Source organism: Mobula birostris, unplaced genomic scaffold, assembly GCF_030028105.1.
Source record: "Mobula birostris isolate sMobBir1 unplaced genomic scaffold, sMobBir1.hap1 scaffold_1484, whole genome shotgun sequence".
In the NCBI taxonomy this organism is placed as follows: Eukaryota; Metazoa; Chordata; class Chondrichthyes; order Myliobatiformes; family Myliobatidae; genus Mobula; species Mobula birostris.
Genome location: NW_027274525.1, coordinates 57225 through 83340, shown reverse-complemented (window position 1 = coordinate 83340; position 26116 = coordinate 57225). Strand labels below are relative to the sequence as shown.

The following is a 26116-nucleotide window of genomic DNA, read 5'->3' as shown; positions in this document are numbered from 1 at the left end:
GTGTCAGATTGGAGGACGGTGTGCAGCGGTGTGCCTCAGGGATCTGTACTAGATCCAATGTTGTTTGTAATATATATTAATGATCTGGATGATGGGGTAGTAAATTGGATTAGTAAGTATGCAGATGATACTAAGATAGGTGATGTTGTGGATGATGAGGTAGGTTTTCAAAACTTGCAGAGAAATTTAGGCCAGTTAGAAGAGTGGGCTGAAAGATGGCAGATGGAGTTTAATGCTGATAAATGAGAGGTGCTACATTTTGGTAGAACTAATCAAAATAGGACATATATGGTAAATGGTAGGGCATTAAAGAATGCTGTAGAACAGAGGGATCTAGGAATAATGGTGCATAGTTCCCTGAAGATGGAATCTCACATGGATAGGATGGTGAAGAAAGCTTTTGGTTTGCTGGCCTTTATTAATCAGAGCATTGAGTATAGGAGTTGGGATGTAATGTTGAATTTGTATAAGGCATTGGTAAGGCCAAATCTGAAGTATTGTGTACAGTTCTGGTCACCGAATTATAGGAAAGATGTCAATAAAATTGAGAGAGTACAGAGGAGGTTTACTAAAATGTTGCCTGGGTTTCATCTCCTAAGTTAGTGAGAAAGGTTGAACAAGTTAGGTCTTTATTCTTTGGAGCGTAGAAGGTTGAGGGGAGACTTGATAGAGCTGTTTAAAGTTATGAGGGGGATTGATAGAGTTGACGTGGTTAGACTTTTTCCATTGAGAGTGGGGAAGATTCAAACAAGAGGACATGGGTTGAGAGTTAGAGGACAAAAGTTTAGGGATAACATGAGGGGGAACTTCTTTACTCAGAGAGTGGTAGCTGTGTGGAATGAGCTTCCAGCAGAAGTGGTTGAGGCAGGTTCTATGTTGTTGTTTAAAGTTAAATTGGATAGATATATGGACAGGAAAGGAATAGAGGGTTATGGGCTCAGTGCTGGTCGGTGGGTTTAGGATAGGGTAAGAGTTCGGCACGGACTAGAAGGGCCGAGATGGCCTGTTTCCGTGCTGTAATTGTTATATGGTTATAAGGTATTGTTTGTGTTAAGTCATTTAGCCAAATTATTTCCTCTGCCAATCAGCTTCCAAATGTTGCTACTCTGTAATTTGCTGCCACACCCCCTACTGATTCACTTTTCCTCATCATATGTTCTTAACCCTACCACTGTCCAGAGCCCCAGTCTCTGCCCTGTGCTGACTAGTCTCTGGTTTCTGACCCTGCTCCACTGACCATCCAACTAATGGTTCCCCCTTCTGCTGTCAGACTTTAGAAGACAGTGGTGTATTCTAACAACTGTTTAGAAGCAGTGAAAATGACCCATAATTTTGAAATGAGCAGGGAATAAGGACATTAACTAGCAATGTCATTCTTCCTTGGCCCAGAGATTTGAGGAACAAATAATATATCAGAGATAACTGCAGTCCACTCATTTTCTTCTTCAGTGTATAGAAAGTGAGACAGGAAATTCAAGGAAACCTTTTCACCCACAGAGTGGTGTCTGTTTGGAATCCATCACCACAGGGAGAGCGAGAGGTGAACAGCAGGGATGGATTTCAAAGGTCTGTTGTGGAAAAGACTGCAGGGTCCAGCTGGGCTGAGTTGACTCCTGACTGTACACAGGGTGTGTTGTAGATTCAGTAAGTACTTGGGAGTACCCATTGAAGGTGAATATCAGCAGAAGAAACTCCTTCCCTGCTGAGTGACCAGGGTGCAGAACTGGGTTTGATGAGCAGCAGCAATAATTGTAGAGTTCATCACCAATGGTCAATTTTTAAACTTGTCTCTGGATTCAGCAACTGTGATAGTTATATATCCAGCATGAAACTTTTTCCCAGTGTGACCTCCAGAGTGTGTCATAAGGTTAGATGACCGAGTGAATCCCTTGTAACATTCACAGCAAGTGAACAGCCTCTTCCCGTGTGAACTCAATGATGTACATTCAGTTGAGATGACTCTGTGAATCTCTCCCACAGTCTGAGCAGGTGAACCACATTTCCCGAGTGTGAGCTGACCAGTGTGTCTGCAGACTGTATGGCCAAATGAATCCCTTCTCATACACAGAACGGGTGACTGCCTCTATCCAGTATGAACTCGTTGGTGTCTCTGTAGGCTGGATGACTGAGTGAATCCCTTCCCACATTCAGCACATGTGAACAGCCTCTCCCCAGTGTGAAATCGCCGATGTATCTTCAGCTGAGATGACCGAGTGAATCCCTTCCCACAGTCTGAGCAGGTGAACGGCCTCTCCCCAGTGTGAACTCGCTGGTGTGCCAGTAGGTGGGATGACCGAGTGAATCCCTTCCCACAGACTGAACAGGTGAACAGCCTCACCCCATTGTGAGTTCGCTGGTGTGCCATTAGGTCAAATGACTGACTGAATTGCTTCCCACAACTGGAGCAGGTGAATGGCCTTTCCCCAGTGTGAACTGACTGGTGTGCCAGTAGGTGGGATAACTGAGTGAATCCCTTCCCACAATCTGAGCAGGTGAATGGCCTCACCCCAGTGTGAACTCGCTGATGTACCTTCAGTTGAGATGACTGAGTAAATCCCTTCCCACAGTCCGAGCAGGTGAAAGGCCATATTCCAGTGTGAACTGTCTGATGTGCCAGTAGGTGAGATGATGAAGTGAATCCCTTCCCACAGTCTGAGCAGTTGAACGGTCTCTCCCAGGTGTGAACTGACTGGTGTACCAGTAGGTCGGATGACCGTGTGAATCCCTTCCCACAGTGTGAGCAGGTGAATGGCCTCTCCCCAGTGTGAACTCGCTGATGTACCTTCAGTTGAGATGACTGAGTGAATCCCTTCCCACAGTCTGAGCAGGAGAATGGCCTCTCCCCAGTGTGAACACGCTGATGTACCTTCAGTTGAGATGACTGAGTGAATCCCTTCCCACAATCTGAACAGGTGAACGGCCTCTCCCCAGTGTGAACTCGCTGATGTACCTTCAGTTGAAATGAGTGAGCGAATCCCTTCTCACACACAGAACAGATGAACGGCCTCTCCCCAGTGTGAACTCGCTGGTGTCTCTGTCGACTGGATGAGTGAGTGAATCCCTTCCCACAATCTGAGCAGGTGAACGGCCACACCCCAGTGTGAACTGACTGGTGTGTCTGTAGGTCAGATGACTGAGTGAATCCCATCCCACAATCTGAGCAAGTGAACAGCCTCTCCCCAGTGTGAATTCGCTGATGTACCTTCAGTTGAGATGACCGAGTGAATCCCTTCCCACAATCTGAGCAGGTGAATGGCTTCTCCCCAGTGTGAACTCGCTGATGTACCTTCAGTTGAGATGACCGAGCGAATCCCTTCCCACAGTCTGAGCAGGTGAATGGCCTCTCTCCAGTGTGAACTGACATGTGTATCTGTAGTTGGCATGACTGAGTGAAGCCCTTCCCACATTCTGAGCAGGTAAATGGCCATTCCCCGGTGTGAACTGACTGATGTGCCAGTAGGTGGGATGACCGAGTGAAGCCCTTCCCACAGGCTGAGCAGGTGAATGGCCTCGCCCCACTGTGAACTCGCTGGTGTGCCATTAGGTCAGATGATCGAGTGAAGCCCTTCCCACAATCTGAGCAGATGAATGGCCTCTCCCCAGTGTGAACTCGCTGATGTACCTTCAGTTGAGATGACCGAGTGAATCCCTTCCCGCATTCTGAGCAGGTGAACGGCCTCTCCCCAGTGTGAACTGACTGGTGTCCCAGTAGGTCAGATGATTGAATGAATCCCTTACCACAATCTGAGCAGGTAAATGGTCTCTCCCCTGTGTGAACTCGCTGATGTACCTTCAGCTGATATGAGCAAGAGAATCCCTTCCCACACACAGAACAGGTGAATGGCCACTCCCCTGTATGCACAGACTGGTGTGCTAGTAGATGGGATGACCGACTGAATCCCTTCCCACAGTCAGAGCAGGTGAATGGTTTCTCCCCACTGTGAACTCGCTGGTGTGCCATTAGGTCAGATGACTGAGTATTTCCTTTCCCACAACTTCAGCAGGTAAATGGCCTCTCCCCAGTGTGAACTGACTGGTGTGTCTACAGGTGGGATGATCAACTGAATCCCTTCACACACACAGAACAGGTGAATGGCCTTGCCCCAATGTGGACTCACTGATGTACCTTCAGTTGAGATGATCAAGTGAATCCCCTCCCACAGTTGAGCAGGAAGGAGGAATGAGTGAATCTCTTCACACAGTTGAGCAGATGAATCACTTCTCCCCTGTGTGAAATGACAGCCATGCCAGTAGGTCAGATGACTGAGTGAATCCCTTCCCACAGTCTAAGCAGGAAGGATGAGAGCGTGAATCCCTTGATCCACTTCTTAAATATCTGGACAGAGACAGTAAAACTGACGTGTTGTGTTTGAGATTCCTTTACACAAATTCTTTGCCGATTTTAACCTGTAAAAAGATTTACAAAATACATCAATGGATGAAGGATAACATTTCAGATGAGATTTTAGTTGCCAAGGTGAGATCTGACATCACACTATTACACCAAGATTCATCCCAAGTTGGAGAAAGAAATACTGGGCAAAATGCAGGAATCTGGACCGACCATCAAATTCTCTGATGGTCTTCCTGTCTGTATAAGAATGGGACAAGCTGTATTCAATGTGACTTGGCTCAATTTGCCTCTCTCCATTAGTATTCACTGTTCCCTCTAAGCTGCACAGCTGTGCAATAACTGAAATATTCTCACACAAAAAAACCTTTGTTGCCACACAGCTGGAATTTCCTTTTATATAATGTTAATTTGAAGTGCTGTCCAGTTTTCAGGCTGTGTATATATTTCCTGCTCAGACCAATGGCTGTTCTGTGTAGCTGTTAAAAAAATATAAGTGAACATTACTATTATCTCAAGTTCTGGTCACAGAGTCACAGAAAAATACAACACAGAAAGAGGTCCTTTGGCCCATCAAATTTGTGCCAAACTATTTAAACTGCCTATTCCCATCAACCTGCATCTAGACCATACCTCTTCACCCAGGTCCCTATACAAATTTCTCTTGAATGTTAAAAATCAAGCTCGCATGCACCACTTACATAGAAACATAGAAAGCCTACAGTACAATACAGGCCCTTCGGCCCGCAATGCTGTGCCAAACATGTACTTACTTTAGGAATTACCTTGGGTTACCCAGAGCCCTCTATTTTTCTAAGTTCCATGTACCTATCCAGAAGTCTCTTAAAAGACCCTGTTGTATCTGCCTCTACCACCGTTGCCGGCAGCCCATTCCACGCACTCACCACTCTCTGCGTAGAAAACTTACCCCTGACCTCTGTACCTACTTCCAAGCACCTTAAAACTGTACCCTCTCGTGTTAACCATTTCAGCCCTGGGAAAAAGCCTCTGACTATCCACACGATCAATGCCTCTCATCATCTTATACACCTCTGTCAAGTCACCTCTCATCTTCCGTCGCTCTAAGGAGAAAAGGCCAAGTTCACTCAACCTGTTCTCATAAGGCATGCTCCCCAATTCAGGCAGCATCCTTGTAAATCTCCTCTGCACCCTTTCTATAGTTTCCACATCCTTCCTGTAGTGAGGTGACTAGAACTGAGCACAGTACTCCAGGTGGGGTCTGACCATGATCTTACACAGCTGTAACAAGCTATATAGGATGATATAGTTGTATGAGCTGTTACACTCACAACTCATTCCCACTCTCTCAGTCTAATGAGTGAAGAAGTTTCCCCTCATGTTCCCATTAAACTTTTCACTTTTCACCCTAACACATGACTTCTAGTTGTAGTCCCACCCAACCTTAGTGGAAAAAGCATGCTTGCATTTACCCTATCTGTACCTCTCATAATTCTGTATTCCTCTATGAAATCTCCCCGCAATCTTCTACCTTCCAAGGAATAAAGTCCTATCCTATTCAATCTTTCCTTTTAACTCAGGTCCTCCAGACCCAGCAACATCTTTGTAAATTTCTCTGCACTCTTTCAAACTTATTGACATCTTTCCTGTAAGTAGGTGACCAGAACTTCACACAATACTCCAAATTAAGCTTCACCAATTTCTTGTACAACTTCAACATAACATCCCATTTCCTGTGCTCAAAACTTTTGATTTATGAAGGCCAATGTACCAAAAGCTTTGTTTACGACCCCATCTACCTGTGACACCATTTTCAGTGAATTATAAACCTGTATTCCCAGATCCCTTTGTTCTACAGACCTCGTCAGTGCCCTACATTCACAGTGTAAGATCTACTCTGGTTGGTCCTACTGAAGTGCAACACCTCGCACTTGTCTGTATATTCCATTTTTCAGGCCATTTTTCCAGCTGGGCCAGATCCCACTGCAAGCCATAATAGTCTTCCTTGCTGTCCACTACACCCTCAATCAGCAAATTTGCTGATCCAGTTAACCACATTATCATCCAGTTCACAGATATAGATGACAAACAATAATGGACCCACCACTGATCCCTGCGGCGCACTACTAGTCACAGGCCTCCAGTCAGAAACACAACCATCTACTACCACACTCTGGTGTCTCCCACAAAGCCAATGCCTAATCCAACTTACTACCTCATCTTGAATGCTAAGTGACTGAATCTTCTTGACCAACCTTCTATGCGGGACTTTGTCAAGTGCTGTACTAAAGTCCATGTAGACAACATCCACCGTGGTGCCTTCATCAACATTCCTAATAACTTCCTTAAAAAACTCTATAAGGTGGTTAAAGATGACCTACCACACATAAACCCATGCTGACCATCCTTAATCAGTCCATGCCTACCAAATACTTATATATCTGATCCCTTAGAATACCTTCCAATAACTTTCCCACTACTGATGTCAAGCTCACCAGTGTAAGGCCAGTGATGTTGTGGGGATGGAACTGGACTCTCTGACAGTGATGTCTGAAAAGAGGATGCTGTCCAAGTTGCATGCCATCTTGGACAATGTCTCCCATCCACTACATAATGTACTGGTTGGGCACAGGAGTACATTCAGCCAGAGACTCATTCCACCGAGATGCAACACAGAGCGTCATAGAAAGTCATTCCTGCCTGTGGCCATCAAATTTTACAACTCCTCCCTTAGAGGGTCAGACACCCTGTGCCAATAGGCTGGTCCTGGACTTATTTCCTGGCATAATTTGCATATTGCTATTTGATTATTTATGGTTTTGTTACTATGTGATTGTTTATGGTGCAACTGTAGTGAAAACCAATTTCCCCCGGGATCAATAAAGTATGACTATGACCTGCCTCTCAGTTTTTTTGCACTACCTTACTTTCTATTTTTCTATTTATGATTTATAATTTAAATTTTTAATATTTACTAATTTTTACTATTTTTAATATTTAATATTTATAATCCAGGGAGTGGGAAGCGCAGAATCAAATATCATTGTGATGATTGTACGTTCTAGTATCAATCGTTTGATGACAATAAAGTATAAAGTAAAGAGTGAAACTGGGATGGGCGAAGGGAGGGAGAGGGAATTACCGGAAGTTGGAGAATTCAATGTTCATGCCAATCCAATGTTCAATCTGGTAATTCCCTCCCCCTCCCTTTCCTGCCTATCCCCTCCCCCACCCCTGATCTTTCCCTTTACTGGTTTTTCACCTGGTACCTACCAGCCTTCTCCTTCCCACCCTCCCCCCACCTTCTTTATAGGGCCCCCGCCCCCTCCCTCTTCAGTCCTGACAAACGGTCTCGACCTGAAACGCTGACTGTTCGTTTCCACGGATGCTGCCTGACCTGCTGAGTTCCTCCAGGGTGTTGTGCGTGTTGCTGAAAAATATTGAGGGCTATGAGTAAGCCTAGGTAGTTCTAGGGTAAGGATGTGTTCAGCACAGCTTTGTGGGCCGAAGGGCCTGTATTGTGCTGTAGGTTTTCTATGTTCTACTACCTGATTTAATATTTTGTGCTAGTTTACTTTCACAAACTAGCTTCCCTTTCTTTATTGCTCGCTTAGTGGCTCTTTGTTGCTTTTTAAATTTTTCCCAATCTTACAGTTTCCCAATACTCTTGGCAACTTTGTATGCATGAGCTTTTAGTTTGATGCCTTCTTTTATTTCCTTAGTTAGCCAAGGCTGGCTCTCCCCACCCTTACTGTCCTTGCTTTTAACTGGAATATGCTTTCCTTGAGCACAGTGAAAAATCTTTTTGAAAGTCTTCCACTGTTCCTCAACTGTCCCATCGTATAGCCTGTGCTCACAGTCTACACTAGCCAAATCCTCCTTCATCCTGTATCTTCATTGTTTAGCCAGAATACGCTGGTTTTAGATTGAACTATTGCACCCTCCATTGTATGAGAAATTCAGTCATACTGTGATCACTCTTTCCAAGAGGATCCCTAACTACAAGATCACTAATTTTACCTGTCTCATTGCACAGGACCAGATCTAAGATAGAATGTTCCCTTGTAGGTTCAGTAACATGCTTTTCAAGAAAGCCATCACAGATGCATCCTATGAAGTCCTCCTCAAGACTGCCTCGACCAACTTGATTCACCCAATCTACTTGCAAGTTAAAGTCCCCCATGATAACTGCTGTTCCATTCTTACATGCCTCAGATATTTCTGTTTATTGCCTGTGCCACTGTAATGTTATTATTCGGTGGCCGATAGACAACTCCCACCAGTGATTTTTTTCCCTGTACTATTCCTAATCTCTACCCAGATGGATTCAACATTCTGCTCCTTATATCTTCTATCATCTCTCACTATCGCCCTGATTTAATCCTTAATTAAGAGCACTATCCCACCTTCCTTACCTTCCTGCCTATGCTTCTGTATTGCCTAATATCCTTGGATATTTAATTCCCAATCCTCTCCCCCTGTAACCACATCTCTGTAATGACCATTAAATCATACCTCTTTGTGTGGGTACGTGCCCAAGTGGTTAAGGCATTGGACTAGCGAACTGAAGGTCGTGAGTTCGAGCCCCAGCCGAGGCAACGTGTTGTGTCCTTGAGCAAGGCACTTAATCACACATTGCTCTGCGACGACACTGGTGCCAAGCTGTATGGGTCCTAATGCCCTTCCCTTGGACAACATTGGTGTCGTGGAGAGGGGAGACTTGCAACATGGGCAACTGCTGGTCTTCCATATAACCTTGCCCAGGCCTGCGCCCTGGAGACTAACGGATGCCATACCTCTTTGTACTGATTTGAGCCACAAGTTCACTGACCTTGATTCGAATAAACTGCCCTTACACTCATTGTGCTTTTAAAATCTTGTAACCTTTTACTCTTTTGCACTTGACTTTTCTTCAATCTTACTTCTCTTTTTTTCTTTAACTTTACCACACTATTTTTACTTTATCCATATTTCTTCAATCTGTTGAACCCACCCCCCTACTATTTAGTTTAAAGCCCTATCCACAGCCCCAGTTATGAGATTCTCTAGGAACCAGGTCCCATCACTGTTCAGGTGGAGCTCACCCCATTGGTACAGCTCCCTCTTTCCCCAATACTGGTGCCAATTTCCCATGAATTCAAACCTACTTCTCCCACACCAATCCTTCAGCCACACATCTAACTCTCTAATCTTCTTGACCCTACGCCAATTTGCACGTGGTTCAGGTAGTAATCCAGAGATTACCACCTTTCTGGTTCTGCCTTTTAATTTCGTCCCTAGTGGCTCCAATTCCCTCAGCAGAACTCCTTTCCTCATTCTACCAATCCCATTGGTACCCACATGGACCATGACAACTGGATCTTTCCCCTCCCACTGCAAATTCCTCTGTAGGTCAGATAAGATGTCCCGAACCCAGGTACCAGGCAGGCAACACAGCCTTCGGGACACACTATCCTCACGACAGAGAACGCGCTCTATTCCCCTGACCATACCATCCCCAATTACCACTACATTTCTCTTCTCTCCCCGCTCTTGAATGGCTTGCTGAACTACGGTGCCACAGTTAGGTTGCTCATCCTTCCTACAGCCCCCACTTTCATCCACACAGAGAGCAAGAATCTCAAACCTGCTGGACAAGCTCAAGGGTTGAGGCTCCTCCAGCAATGTCTCTTGGATCCCACTACCTACCTGACTCACAGTCACATCCTCTTTTCCCTGACCAGAGCTCTTGATATCTCTTGAAAACCAAAGTTCCTTACACAAGTTATCTTTCACCTTTTACTCTGACAAGCATATATAAACTTTGTACTTTCAAAATTTTACTTTTGAAGGCCTCCCACTTACCAAGTACACCTATGCCAGAAAACAGCCTGTCAAAATCCACACTTGCCAAGTCCTTTCTGATAGCATCAACATTGACGTTTCTCCAATTTAGAATCTCTATCCATGACCCGATTTATCTTTTTTCCATATTTACTTTCAATCTCATGGCATTATGGTCACTAGATGCAATGTCCCTTACACAATCTTCTGTCACCAGCCGTGAATAATTTCCTAATAGCAGATGAAGTCTCACACACTCTGTTGTTGGGGCTTCTTCGTACTGATTAAGGAAGCTTTCCGAACACGTTTGACCAACTCTATCCCATCTCGTCTTTTTACAGTATAGGAGCCCCAGTCAATATGTGGAAAGTTAAAATCACTTCCTATAACAGCCATTTTTTTCTTGGAATAGGCTGCAATCTCTCTACAAAGTTGTTCCTCTGAATCGCTCAGACTGTTGGGTGCCGCCAGGTCTCACCAACGGCTACAATATCATAATTCCACACCCTGAGCTTATCTGCCTTTCCTATGATACTACTTGCATTGGAATATATGGAGCTCAGGTGGTGCACCATGCTCAACTTTTTGATTCCTAACTTTGTCTTAGGTCTTAACAACATCTGTTTCCACAATCTCTCCATTATCTGTTTTGGCACTCTGGTTCCCAACCCCTACAACTCTAGTTTAACTTTCCCCCCCCCGCCCCCCCCCCCACTGATCTAGGATATTACTCCCCTTCTAGTTCTGTTCCCCTAACCAACAAATCCCTTATCACCACTTTGACTTTTCTCTGCCAGGTTATTCCACCCCCCCACCACCAACAGTATCTAAAGAGGTAAACCTTTTGTTTAGGGGGATAGCCATCAGACGACTCTGCAACAGCTATTTAACTCCATTCCCCTTTCAGACTGACACCCATTTTCCTGTGTCTTGCACCTTGGGGGTAGCTCACCTCTCTTCATGTCATATCTATCACCCTCTCCAACTCCCAAATGATCTGTAGTTCATCCATTTCCAGCTCCATCTCCTTAAAGTGCAGTGTCACCAGCTGCAGCTGGATGTACATGTTCTAGGTGAAGGTGTCAGGGACACTGGAGGTCCTCCTGCCTTCCCACATCCCACAAGAGGGGCATTTCACTAACCTCTACTGACAGTTTTTATTGCCTCATCAGACTGAAGCCTCAAAATCCCTGCTCTAACGTTGTCCACTCCACTCACCCTTGGCTTATATTAATTTGTTCTTGCCAATCAATCAAATAATAAGTTTACCATCCTGGATACGGTTGGCGGGGATGACCAACCAGGTGTGAGCCACGGTGGCAGGGCCTCTGGGACTGAGTCTGACCCGGTGGTGCAGAAGGGTGGGACAGAGAAGAGGAGAGCTGTCGTCATTGGAGACTCTTACAGTCAGGGGAGCAGACAGGAGATTTTGTGGACGTGAGAAGGACACCCGCATGGTTTGTTGCCTCCCGGGTGCCAGGGTCCGGGATGTCTCTGACCGGGTGCATGACATCCTGGTACGGGAGGGAAAGCAACCAGAAGTCGTGATGCATGTTGGCACCAACGACATAGGCAGGAAGAGGGATGAGGTCCTGAAGTGAGAGTTTCAGGAACTAGGCAGGGACCTCAAGGGCCTCAATTGGTCCTCTTGAAGATCAGAGTGGTCGCCTAAGTGCGGAACCAAAGGAAATGGGGGAGATCTTAATAGGTTTTTTGCGTCTGTATTTACTAAGGAAACTGGCATGAAGTCTATGGAATTAGGGGAAACAAGTAGTGAGATCATGGAAACTGTACAGATCGAAAAGGAGGAGGTCCTTGCTGTCTTGAGGAAAATTAAAGTGGATAAATCCCCGGGACCTGACAGAGTGTTCCCTCGGACCTTGAAGGAGACTGGTGTTGAAATTGCAGGGGCCCTGGCAGAAATATTTAAAATGTCGCTGTCTACAGGTGAGGTGCCGGAGGATTGGAGAGTGGCTCATGTTGTTCCATTGTTTAAAAAAGGATCAAAAAGTAATCCGGGAAATTATAGGCCGGTAAGTTTAACGTCGGTAGTAGGTAAATTATTGGAGGGAGTACTAAGAGACAGAATCTACAAGCATTTGGATAGACAGGGACTTATTAGGGAGAGTCAACATGGTTTTGTGCGTGGCAGATCATGTTTGACCAATCTATTGGAGTTTTTCGAGGAGGTTACCAGGAAAGTGGATGAAGGGAAGGCAGTTGATATTGTCTACATAGACTTCAGTAAGGCCTTTGACAAGGTCCGGCATGGGAGGTTAGTTAGGAAAATTCAGTTGCTAGGTGTACGTGGAGAGGTGGTAAATTGGATCAGACATTGGCTCAATGGAAGAAGCCAAAGAGTGGTAGTAGAGAATTGCTTCTCAGAGTGGAGGCCTGTGACTAGTGGTGTGCCACAGGGATCAGTGCTGGGTCCATTGTTATTTGTCATCTATATCAATGATCTGGATGATAATGTGGTAAGTTGGATCAGCAAATTTGCTGATGATACAAAGATTGGAGGTGTAGTAGACAGCGAAGAAGGTTTTCAGAGCCTGCAGAGGGACTTGGACCAGCTGGAAAAATGGGCTGAAAAATGGCAGATGGAGTTTAATGCAGACAAGTGTGAGGTATTGCACGTTGGAAGGACAAACCAAGGTAGAACATACAGGGTTAATGGTAAGGCACTGAGGAGTGCAGTGGAACAGAGGGATCTGGGAATACAGATACAAAATTCCCTAAAAGTGGCGTCACAGGTAGATAGGGTCATTAAGAGAGCTTTTGGTACATTGGTGAGGCCAAATCTGGAGTATTGTGTTCAGTTTTGGTCACCAAATTACAGGAAGGATATAAATAAGGTTGAAAAGAGTGCAGAGAAGGTTTACAAGGATGTTGCCAGGACTTGAGAAACTCAGTTACAGAGAAAGGTTGAATAGGTTAGGACTTTATTCCCTGGAGCGTTATTAGAATGAGGGGAGATTTGATAGAGGTATATAGAATTATGATGGGTATAGATAGAGTGAATGCAAGCAGGCTTTTTCCACTGAGGCAAGGGGAGAAAAAATACCAGAGGACATGGGTTAAGGGTGAGGGGGGCAAAGTTTAAAGGGAACATTAGGGGGGGGCTTCTTCACACAGAGAGTGGTGGGAGTATGGAATGAGCTGCCAGACGAGGTGGTAAATGTGGGTTCTTTTTTAACATTTAAGAATAAATTGGACAGATACATGGATGGGAGGTGTATGGAGGGATATGGTCCGTGTGCAGGTCAGTGGGACTAGGCAGAAAATGGTTCGGCACAACCAAGAAGGGCCAAAAGGCCTGTTTCTGTGCTGTAGTTTCTATGGTTCTATGACTGCTGCCAGTGCTACGTGACAGTGATGGTAAGAATTGGAGGATATGGCAGTTGAATGCGTGGCTGAGGAGTTGGTGCAGGGAGCAGGGTTTTAGATTTTTGGACCATTGGGATCTCTTCTGGGGAAGGTGGTACCTGTACAGATTGGATGGGTTGCATCTGAACTTGAAGGGAAGCAATATCCTTGCAGGTAAGTTTGCTAGCATAGTTTGGGAGGGTTTAAACTAACTTGCAAGGGAGCTGGGACCCGGAGCAATAGAGCAGTGAAAAAAGTGCATGGAGTAAAGCCAGATCTAACATATAGAGAGGCTTTGAGGAAAGAGAAGCAGAATCAACGGTGTAAATGTAGTAAGGCTGAAGGGCTAAAGTGCATGTACTTCAATGCAAGAAGCATCAGGAGCAAAGGTGTTGAACTGAGAGCTTGGATACATACATGAAATCATGATGTAGTGACCATTACAGAGACTTGGCTGGCACCAGGGCAGGAATGGATTCTCAATATTCCTGGATTTCAGTGCTTTAAAAGGGATAGAGAGGGGGGAAAGGGGAGGAGGGGTGGCGTTACTGGTCAGAGATACTGTTACAGCTACAGAAAGGGTGGGTAATGTAGCAGGATCCTCTTTTGAGTCAGAATGGGTGGAAGTCAGGAACAGGAAGGGAGCAGTTACTCTACTGGGGGTATTCTGTAGGCTCCCTGGTAGCAGCAGAGATACCGAGGAGCAGATTGGGAGGCAGATTTTGGAAAGGTGCAAAAATAACAGGGCTATCATGGGTGATGTTAACTTCCCTCATATTGATTGGCACCCGATTAGTTCCAAAGGTTTGGATGGGGCAGAGTTTGTTAAGTGTGTCCAGGACGGATTCCTGTCACAGTATGTTGACAGGCCGACTCGGGGGAATGTCATATTAGATCTAGTATTAGATAACTAACTGGGTCAGGTCACAGATCTCTCAGCGGGTGAGCATCTGGGGGACAGTGACCACCGCTCCCTGGCCTTTAGCATTATCATGGAAAAGGACAGAATCAGAGAAGACAGGAAAATTTTTAATTAGGGAAGGACAAATTATGAGGCTATAAGGCTAGAACTTACGGGTGTGAATTGGGATGATGTTTTTGCAGGGAAATGTACTATGGACATGTGGTCGATGTTTAGGGATCTCTTTCAGGATGTTAGGGATAAATTTGTCCTGGTGAGGAAGATAAAGAATGGTAAGGTGAAGGGACCATGGGTGACAAGTGAGTTGGAAAATCTAGTCAGGTGGAAGGCGGCAGCATACATGAGGTTTAGGAAGCAAGGATCAGATGGGTCTATTGAGGAATATAGGATAGCAAGAAAGCTTAAGAAGGGGCTGAGCAGAGCAAGAAAGGGGCATGAGAAGGTCTTGGCGAGCAGGGTAAAGGAAAACCCCAAAGCATTCTTCAATTATGTGAAGAACAAAAGGATAACAGGACTGAAGGTCAGACCGATTAGAGATAAAGGTGGGAAGATATGCCTGGAGGCTGTGGAAGTGAGCGAACTCCTCAATGAATACTTCTCTTCTGTATTCACCAATGAGAGGGAACTTGATGATGGTAAGGACAATATGAGTGAGGTTGTTGTTCTGGAGCATGTTGATATTAAGGGAGAGGAGGTGTTGGAGTTGTTAAAATACATTAGGGCAGAAAAGTCCCCGGGCCCTGACGGAATATTCCCCAGGCTGCTCCACAAGGCGAGGGAAGAGATTGTTGAGCCTCTGGCTAGGATCTTTATGTCCTCATTGTCTACGGGAATGGTACCGGAGGATTGGAGGGAGGCAAATGTTGTTCCCTTGTTCAAAAAAGGTAGTAGGGATTGTCTGGGTAATTACAGACCAGTGAGCCTTATGTCTGTGATGGGAAAGCCGTTGGAAAAGATTCTTAGAGATAGGATCAATGGGCATTTAGAGAATCATGGTCTGATCAGGGACAGTCAGCATGGCTTTGTGAAGGGCAGATCATGTCTAACAAGCCTGATAGAGTTCTTTGAGGAGGTGACCAGGCATATAGATTAGGGTAGTGCAGTGGATGTGATCTATATGGATTTAGTCCAGCATTTGTGCATAGTTCCCCAAAGGTGGAATCTCATGTGGATAGGGTGGTGAAGATAGCTTTTTGGTATGCTGGGCTTTATAAATCAGAGCATTGAGTATAGGAGTTGGGATGTAATGTTGAAATTGTACAAGGCACTGGTGAGGCCAAATTTGGAGTATTGTGTACAGTTTTGATCACCGAATTATAGGAAAGGTGTCAACAAAATAGAGAGAGTACAGAGAAGATTTACTAGAATGTTACCCGAGTTTCATCACCTAAGTTACAGAGAAAGGTTGAATAAGTTGGGTCTTTATTCTTTGGAGCGTAGAAGGTTGAGGGGGGACTTGATAAAGGTGTTTAAAATTATGAGGGGGATAGATAGAGTTGACGTGGATAGGCTTTTTCCATTGAGAGTGGGGGAGATTCAAACAAGAGGACATGAGTTGAGAGTTAAAGTGTAAAATTTTAGAGGTAACGTGAGAGGGAACTTCTTTACTTGGAGAGTGGTAGCTCTGTGGAACGAGCTTCCTGAAGTGGTTGAGGAAGGTTCGATGTTGTCATTTAAAGTTAAATTGGAGAGCTATATGGACAGGAAAGGAATGGAGGGTTATGGGCTGAGTGCAGGTCAGTGGGACTAGGTGAGAGTAAGAGCTTGGCATAGACTAGAAGGGCCAAGATGGCCTATTTCCGTGCTGTAATTGTTATATGGTTATACGTGACAAGGTAGACTTATTCAGAAAGTCAGAAGGCATGGGATCCAGGGAAGTTTGGCCAGGTGGATTCAGAATTGGCTTGCCTACAGAAGGCAGAGGATCATGGTGGAAGGAGTACATTCGGATTGGAGGGTTGTGACTAGTGGTGTCCCACAATGATTGGTTCTGGGACCTCTACTTTTCGTGATTTTTATTAACAACCTGGATGTGGGGGTAGAAGGGTGGATTGGCAAGTTGCAGACAACACAAAGGTTGGTGATGTTGTAGATAGTGTAGAGGATTGTCGAAGATTGCAGAGAGACATTGATAGGATGCAGACGTGGGCTGAGAAGTGGCAGATGGAGTTCAACCCAGAGAAGTGTGAGGTGGTACACTTTGGAAGGACAAACTCCAAGGCAGAGTACAAAGTAAATGGCAGGATACTTGGTATTGTGGAGGAGCAGAGGAATCTGGGGGTACATGTCCACAAATCTGTGAAAGTTGCTTCACAGGTAGATAGGGTAGTTAAGAAAGCTTATGGGGTGTTAGTTTTCCTAAATCAAGGGATAGAGTTTAAGAGTTGTGATGTAACTCTATAAAACTCTGGTTAGGCCACACTACTGTGTGCATTTCTGGTCGCCTCACTATAAGAAGGATGTGGAAGCATTGGAAAGGGTACAGAGGAGATTTACCAGGATGCTGCCTGGTTTAGAGAGTATGGATTATGATCAGAGATTAAGGGAGCTAGGGCTTTACTCTTTGGAGAGGAGGATGAGAGGAGACATGATAGAGATATACAAGATATTAAGAGGAATAGATAGAGTGGATAGCCAGAGCCTCTTCCCCAGGGGACCACTGCTCAATACAAGAGGACAAGGCTTTAAGGTAAGGGGTGGGAAGTTCAAGGGGGATATTAGAGAAAGGTTTTTTTACTCAGAGAGTGGTTGGTGTGTGTAATGCACTGCCTGAGTCAGTGGTGGAGGCAGATACACTAGTGAAATTTAAGAGACTACTAGACAGGTATATGGAGGAATTTAAGGTGGGGGGTTATATGGGAGGCAGGGTTTGAGGGTTGGCACAACATTGTGGGCCGAAGGGCCTGTACTGTGCTGTACTATTCTATGTTCTAATCCCAAGTGCTGGTTGTCAGCTGCTCAAAATACCAAACTGCCTTGTGTCAACATCTTTTCTACTCAATCACTGCTCGAAAGCATCACAGTGCTGCAAAGAGCACAAGAGGTTACATGGTTCTTCTTGAGACTTTCTAATTACTCTGACCTACCCCCCCCCCAGGTGTCCAGGTGGTTAACGGTAATGGACTCATCAATGGCAATGCCAATGAATATGAAGGGGAGGACAGTAGTCTTTGTCACTGAAGTTTGACACAGTTGTGATGTGAAAGCTATAGGTCTCTTGTTATCCAGGGCAAAGGTGTTTGATAAATCATTATGTACCCAGACGGAATGGGACAAAACATGTTCCCACGAGTTGAAAGGTTCAGGACAAGAGGAGGTAGAACAGAAATGATTTTTCTCAAGTACTATAACTGACGGAAGGATTTTTTTCCTCTTTTTCAGAGTTCCTTATCCTTGGATTTAGTTAGCTGGAGCTCGCCTTTGTCTGAGAGGTCCATCCGCTCCCATTCCTTCCGTCTTCGCTCATTAGCACAAAATTCCCCAGGGCCCGGGTACGCATCGTGGGGCTGAGAGAGAGGGAAAGGACCGGGACTGTCCCAGGTGTCCGGAGTTCAAAGTAATAATGCTTCAATCCGGGTGCGGAGGCTGGCGCTAATGAAAGCCCGCCCAGATCCCCGATCCCCGCTCCTACCTGCTACCGAAACGCCTGCGCCTTTTGTCTACTGAGCGCATGCGCGACAATTGGGAACCTCCATGATCCCGACGCCTGCGAATTCTGAAACACGGAAGTCGCCGGGTAAGCACGGTGCGATTAAAGGTGTCTGCAAGTACCGGTTCCATGTCTCATGCCCAGGTGTTTTTATGTAGAAAATTCAGCAGCTACTTTAACACAGTAAGCTCCCATAAACAATACACTCAATATTAACGTGTGTCAAATGTCCAAGTCCAACCCACTTACAAATTCAGGTTTCAAACACAAAAGATGCTGCAGTTGCTGGAAATACAGCGCAACACACACGAAGTGCTGGAGGAACTCAGCAGGTCAGGCAGCATCTAAGCAGAAGAATATACAGTCCAGACATGCTGAAGGGGCTCGGTCTCAAACGTCGACTATTTATTCCTCTCCATAGTTGCTGCCTGATATCCTGAGGTCCTCCGGTATTTTGCAGAAGTAAACAACTTTTTTTTCAATCGGTCTCCGAATGTTTCTGATCATTCATTTGTAGCCATATCCAGTCTGATTCCCTCCTCCTCCCCGTAAACTTTAACACCCATCTCTTTCTGGAGCCTTAAAGCCTCGCTCATGTTGGCCCCTCTGACCCTGCCCTATCAAAGGTTCAACGAAAATTTACCTACCATTCTGCTGTTAAATCTTAGAGAGTGGTGTATTGCAACAACCCCGTTGTCGTGTCGGTACAACTACATAGCAATTAAAATAAAAGCGCGCGCACACACACAGGAAGTGAGGTTACTCTTATATTCACTTTGCAGATAGGGAACAGATCAACGCGCATGCGTAGTAATCAGTCCGTACTCAAAGTTAAGGGGAGTCTGCGCTAAAAGAGAGTACGCCTACATTACACTCACTCTCTCTTTAGATGAATGTAACATATAACTATATGTAACAAAACGTTCAATTTCCCTTTAATAAACCATATTTAAATAGGCATGCTTTCAGCATAGCAGTCCATAAGTAAAAGTTGCTGGTGAACGCAGCAGGCCAGGCAGCATCTCTAGGAAGAGGTACAGTCGACGTTTCGGGCCGAGACCCTTCGTCAGGACTAACTGAAAGAAGAGCTAGTAAGAGAATTGAAAGTGGGAGGGAGAGGGGAAGATCCAAAATGATAGGAGAAGACAGGAGGGGGAGGGATGGAGCCAAGAGCCGGACAGTTGATTGGCAAAAGGGATATGAGAGGATCATGGGCTGGGAGGCCCAGGGAGAAGGAAAGGGGGAGGGGGGAAGCCCAGAAGATGGGCAAGGGGTATAGTGAGAGGGACAGAGAGAGAAAAAGAAAGAGAGGGAAAAAATATATATAATAATAATAAATAAATAACGTATGGGGTACGAAGGGGAGGTGGGGCATTTATGGAAGTTAGAGAAGTCAATGTTCATGCCATCAGGTTGGAGGCTACCCAGACGGAATATAAGGATTAACAGAAGTTAGAGAAGTCAATGTTCATGCCATCAGGTTATTAACAGAAGGCTTATGGTCTAGTCTTCAATCTGTCTATCTATTCTTGGCCATCTCATGTAGCTCTGGGTGAGACTCTTCATTGAGGTGTTCTTTATGCAGATTCTGACACGCAGTTTAGAGGGAACCACAACATGAGATCTACACATCAGTTTTCATTGACATACTGACAATTGGTCTCACCTCGCTGAGAACTCTGGAAACCAAGGGTTACCATGAGCTTGCCATCCTTGCGTGGTGATGTCATAGACTTTTGACAATGTTGGGTCATTCCTTGTTTCTCTTTGTACTTCAGAATTTGTTACTAGCAACTGGTCTGTCAATACAGTGTGGAACACTTCTGCTGGTCACAGTATGAAGACTTTTCTTCTTCAGTTGCCAATAGTAGAAAATGAGACAAGTCATCAGCATTGCTATGTTGTTTGGTACCCTTGAACTCTACGCCATAGGAGTGGGCTCCTCAGAAAAGTGCCCAATGTTGCAACCAAGTTACTGACATCACTGGGATTACATTTTTAGGACTGAAAATGGACACAAGGGGCTAGTGGTTTGTCACCAGAGTAAACATTTGTCTGAAGAAGTAGTGGTGGAACTTCTTTATTCCCTATACTAGACTAAGGGTCTTTCAGTCGATCTGTGCATAGTTGCATTCTGCGTTCATCAGTGATCTTGAAGCAAATGTAATCAGGCATTCTGATCCATCTTTCATTGTGTGTGACAAAACGGCATCAATGCCATAAGGGGATGTACTGCATGCCAGGCTGATGTGCAGAGATGTTCATAATGGGTGAACAGTTCATCTGATGTTTTTAGTCTCTGTTTCCTGTCTGAAACTCTGCATTCAATGGATGCAGCACTGTAGCAATGTTTGGGAAAAACTGGTGTTAATAGTTTACAAGGCCAAAGTATGACCTGAGGTGTGACACATCTTCCAGTTTGGGTGCCTGCGACACTGCTTCAACCTTCTCTTGTGAGAAGATGGGTGAAGCACCTTCAATAACTGCAAAAGACTGAAGTTGGGTAAAATACTGAAAGGCTTTTATTCGCTATACAATACGACTTCCATGCTGAGTGTCTGCCCCTGGACTGAGGGGGAGGGGCAAGGCGAAATCACCTTTATTCAGGACTGTGGGAGGAGCCACAGGGCCAGTTAGCAGAGGGGTGTGTCCAGACAGTTAACCCAGTTACAACATATATATGGTTTACCACAATGGGCATGGCCAAGACCCTCTACTCAACCTTGGTGATAATGCCAGATGCCTCCAAGCTCTGCAGTTTAGCATCTTCTTTAGGACATGCTTTATGAAATCTTGGTGTTGCTGCTTCATCTAGTTCAATTCAGGCCTTCATGCCTTTGAATTTGCCAGTACTCTTCTCAAACATTTTCTCATTAGCATTAAGCAGTTATGACAGTCTTTGGTTAGTACTATTGTTTGGGCTGCAGTTGCCTGTTGATGACACATTGAGAGCTTTGAATATGTGCCATTCTAGTTGGATTGTTCTCAACCATTCGCATCTAAAAAGTACTGGCCCTTGACTTTTCAACACATAAAGCCCCAGCTGCTGTGTTTTTGCCTCCATACATCACATTTACTTTCAGTTTGCCTCTGGGAGACACTTTTTCACCTGTGTAGGTCTTTACCGAAGTCTTTTCTAATGGTAGCTTGCAAAACTGTCAGCCTCTGAAATTATAGACAAAGCTGACCCTGTATCCAGCTCCATTTTCAGTTTGACACCAGACTCTGTGCTTTTCCTGTTTGGTTGTGCTTTTTATCTGACTTGCATATTTTCTCAATGTGACCTTATCTGTGACAATTCCTGCAAACTTTTTCTTTGAACCAACAGTTATTTGTATTATGGGATGATTTGCCATATTGATAACTTTTTTGGACCCTTCAGGGACAATTTTTTGTTTCACATTCTAAATTCTCTTTCTGTGGGTCTGCTGCATCCTTTGCTGCTGTCTCTAATGATATTGCAATGGTCAATCCCCGTTCTAAGGTTAGGTCTCTTTCTGACAGTAGCCTCTTTCGAATGTTTTGACTGTTACGTACCCCGTAACTGGGTTGCCAAACCAGCAGAAATGGATCACTCAGTTGGAGTCTGGATTACTAGAACTAAGAAAGTTTTATTAAAGAAACAAGCAACACAGTACTCTAATCAAAAGGATAATGAATGCAACAGTTCAGCAATGATAAACATACATGTACACAGAATTAAGATAACAGGATCAATCAAGCTCTATCGTTGTCTAGGGGTAAATGACCAGTTTCAAAGTGACGCAAAGTTCAGTTCAATTTAGTTCAGTTCAGTTCGCAGTAATCGCTGCCGTGGCGATGGACAGTGGGGGGGGGGGAAGAGAGAGAGAGCAAAACGAATGAATATTCAAGGCTTCCATACAGACCTTCGCAGTCAGCTTTCGGGCAAGTCCTTTGTGATGTCATCTGAGGTCACCGACCGTGACCCCTCCATTTCCAGATACGATCGTTTCCCTGCGGTGAACCTGGCACCCAGGCAAGGGTGGACACACACCGGGTTCCCGCCGATCGTGCCTTTCCACCCTGTGCGTATATGGCCCGGTACTTCCCACCGACTTGTGAGAGACGCACCGCTTCCAGGGTCTTGTTACCTCGGGTGTCGTGTGTGTCCTGCCTTAGCGAACCTGTCCCTTTTTATCCCCCTGCTGGGGTATCGCCTGTCCATCGCTTCAAACAGTTCAGGGTTCAAAGGGAGAGCCGATCTTGACAGCTCTCCTTCCTTCATTAACATCTCCAAATACTGCTCCATTGTTTTCCTTATCTCTCTCTCTCCTGAAGACAGGTGGCAGACCAACTGCTGATTCCACTGGTACCAGCACAGGACAGCTACATCTTAATCTACGTGTATTCTTGTCACATGACTATGCATGCTACATACAAACCTGTCCTTTAAAGCATCAGGAAATCCATCTCTAAGGTCACAGTTATTGGGAAAGGTGCGCATTTCTGCAATGTATTCAGAAATGCTGTCATCCTTTGACTGGTTCCTTTTGTAAAATCTAAATCTGTCAGCTATTACTAGTGGTTTAGGATTTAAGTGACTTTGTAAAGTTGTGACAATTTCCTCGAACATACAGGAACATACGTGCTGTCTTTTCAGGAGATGCTAAGTTGTTTAAAAGCCTGTACGTTTTAGCACCCATTAAGCTAAGAAGCGTGGAAACTTTATTTTCCTTATCCATATCGTTCACGCTAAAATATTAGTTCAACCCTCTCCATATACAGACAGCCCAATCAGCGGCAGGAGCTGGCCATAGTGATGAGGATGCTTGCAGGTCCGCGATGCTTTTTTAAAAGGAAAGGTTTTCAGGCGTTCAGGTTCATTCCGATGGCCTAATCAGCGGCAGGAGCAGGCCACAACAACAAAGTTTCTCACAGGTCGGCAACGCTTGTTTAAGAGGTGAGTTTCACAGGCGTTCAGGCTCATTCCAGAAGGGACAAGCGGGGCAGACATTGTTGGGAGTAGACAAGTGGTGAAAATAGGAGTGTCAGGCTTTGGCTCAAATTAGGCTTTGACGTGGAAAAGGCGTTGGCTCTGGGCAAGTTTCTGTTAAGGTTAAGGTTTTTAAAAAAAATTTTTCTCTTACAGTACCGAGTGTAGTAAATGGCCGTTGTGTGTTCTTCATGCCGGATGTTAGAGTCCCGGGAAGAATCTCCCAGGGAACTACCTCTGCATGAAGTGCATCCGGCTGCAGCTCCTTGAAAACCGTTAGGGATCTGGAGCAGCAGCTGGAGGAGTGAGGAGATAATCGATCAGAGTTACAGGGAAGCAGTCACACCAAAGTTGCAGGAGGCAAATAGCTGGCTGACTGTCAGGAGAAATGGAAACGTGAATAGGCAGTTAGCCTAGAGCACCCCTGTGGCCATTCCTCTCAATAATTAGAATGGCATTTTGGATACTGTAGTGGGGGATGACTTCCCCTGTGAATGCCACGGAGACTGGGTTACTGGTACTGAGCACAGCTCTGTGGTGCAGAAAGGAAATAGGGAGAAGAGTGGAGTGGTAGTGATAGGGGCCTCATAGTCAGGGGGACAGACAGGAGATTCTGTGGATGTGAACGGGACACCCAGATGGCATGCTGCTTCCAAGTGCCAGGGTCATAGACACCTTGGATCACGTCCACAATATTTTGAAGAGGGAGGGAGAACAACCTGATGTCTTGGTACATATTCGTATCAATGACACAGGAAGGAAAAACAATGAAGCCCTGAAAAGAAACGTTAGAGAGGGGGCTGTGGTTATGGAGGGAAAGGATATGGAGAGAAGGCAGGAGATTGAGGCTGAAAGGTAAATGGATCAGCCATGATGAAATAGTGGAATAGAATTGATGGGCCAAATAGTCTAATTCTACTCCTATTTCTTATATCTTAGATCTTATAACTGCAGCCCCCTCATCGGACTTGTATGGAAACTTGGCTCATTGCCAGCTCTGCTAACGGCCAAGGGACTCAACGTTGAGAAAGCCACCTTTCATAAAGAATTGGTGTCTAGAGTCAGTATGATTTGGGATTCAATCAAACAGGAACATCATGAGGTTCTGATGAAAGAAACTTGATTTGAGAAAATGCGGCATAAATACTGCCCGTACACAATTGACAGTCGGCAAAAAGTAACAAATAGTTCGTGGCATAAAATTATTAAAAAAGTTTGTTTACGAAGTTTGGCTTTATCAAACAGTTAGTAGGGAAAAGAAAAAATAAAATGGCACATTACAGTTAACACATTCCAAATGTGCACGTACAGTTGGAGCTCATCTTGAAGTAGTGGTTTTTACTCACGTGCTGGACCCATGGTCCGCACAAAAGCACACACCACATTCTGAATATTGCTTGAAATCCACCTTGAACGAATGAACTCTCACAGGGGAATACTGGCCCTTCCTCCTTGGAGTTCTTCATCTGCACAAAGCACCTTGACCAACAGAGAACATAGAACATAGAAACCTACGGCACATTACAGGCCCTGGGACTCAATACATAGTCAGCATACAGATGTTATGCTGACTATGTAACCTACTCTAGAAACTGCCTAGAATTTCCCTACTGCATAGCCCTCTATTTTACTAAGCTCCATGAGTCCCGTAAAAGACCCTATTGTATCTCTCGCCATCATCATCGCTGGCAGTGCATTCCACAGACTCATTACTCTCTATGTGAAAAACTTACCTCTGACACCTCCCTGTACCTACTTCCAAGTACCTTAAAGCTATACCAACTTGTATTAGCCTCTGGCTATCCACACAATCAATGCCTCTCATTGTCTTATACACGTCTATCAGGTCACCTCTCATCCTCACAGCATACACCTTCTTAACAACTCACGCGGCATCATTGAGTAGCCTACAGACACTGACACCAAGATTTCTCTGATCCTCCACACTGCCAAGAGGCTTACCATTATTACTATATTCTGTCTTCAAATTTGACCCAGCAAAATAAACCCTCAAACTCCACGCCTCAAAATTCAACCCTCAAACTCCACACATCAAACTCCAAGCCTCAAACTCTACTGTTCAAACACTACACCCCAAATTTCATGTCTCAAATCCCACCCACTCAAACTCCAAGCCTCAAACCACACCACTCAAACTCCATGCCTCAAACTCCAGCCCTCAAGCACCACCCCTCATACACCATGCCTCAAAATCCAATCCTCAAACTCCACACATCAAACTCCATACCACGAACTCCAACCCTCAAAATCGACATCTCAAACCCCCACCCCTCAAGCTCCATCTGTCACACACTGGCAGGGGCATTGGGAGCAAGGGTGGACCCAAATGCAAGACACATCTTGTGAGGTTACGAAGATTTAGTTTATGGTTCGATACCAGGAGAGCTAGGCAGGAGCAGGAGTAGCGAACTGGACAAGGACTCAGGACTACTACTAGACTGGGACTAGGGGTCTGGGCTAGGACTTGGAATTGGATCCCAGAACTAGAGGAGACATGAAGAGGCTAGGGTATGGACTCCAAGCCAGAGACTGGGCAAGGACCCAGTACCTGGGTCTTGCCTCTGGCTCGGACCCAGAACCAGGCAAGGACATGACATGGGCTAGGGAGAGGAGGAACATGGGAACACAGAGCCTCGGTCCCTGTAACCATGGACACATACACAGAACACAAAGCCAGGACCCCTCCTTGGGTACAGGACATAGGGCCGGGACTCACACACAGAAGTGAGCCGGGACCCCTCCTTGGGTACAGGACATAGGGCCAGGACTCACACACAGAACAGAGAGCCGGGACCCCTCCTTGGATATAGGACATAGGGCCGGGATTCATGACTTCCCCACCCACCCCTCCGGCAGAGCAATGGCAAGACGGCCTGACTTACACCACGGAGGCGAGGACAAGACAAGACAAACAGCAAAGAACAACACAGTTCCTATCTAGCTCCAGCGATAGAACTAGACCGAGGTGCAGGTGAGGGCTAGAGGCGAGAGGGGCAGAGAAGGGATTAGACAGGGGGGTAGGACAGGAATCACAGACTGCCAGGGCCAGGA

The 26116-nt window shown here is 45.4% G+C and overlaps 1 protein-coding gene and 1 long non-coding RNA gene across 2 annotated transcripts; one reads left to right on the top strand and one right to left on the bottom strand.

Moving 5' to 3' along the window:
- Nucleotides 1-1990: 1990 nt before the first annotated feature.
- LOC140192477 (uncharacterized) lies at nucleotides 1991-18843 on the bottom strand. Its single transcript, XM_072250077.1, has 3 exons — nucleotides 18738-18843; nucleotides 18073-18156; nucleotides 1991-4407 (listed from the first exon to the last, which is right to left on the bottom strand). Exon 3 carries the CDS (start codon nucleotides 3959-3961, stop codon nucleotides 2084-2086), a length of 1878 nt encoding a protein of 625 aa, XP_072106178.1. The 5' UTR covers nucleotides 3962-4407; nucleotides 18073-18156; nucleotides 18738-18843; the 3' UTR covers nucleotides 1991-2083.
- On the top strand, nucleotides 17826-24326 carry LOC140192478 (uncharacterized). The gene is made up of 3 exons (XR_011884293.1): nucleotides 17826-18177; nucleotides 22837-23011; nucleotides 23984-24326. It is a non-coding gene; the product is annotated as an uncharacterized lncRNA (long non-coding RNA).
- Nucleotides 24327-26116: the final 1790 nt, after the last annotated feature.

Coding starts and splice junctions, on each gene's coding strand:
- LOC140192477 (XM_072250077.1), bottom strand. CDS start 3,961: ATGGCACACCAGCGAGTTCACAGTGGGGAGAAACCATTCACCTGCTCT.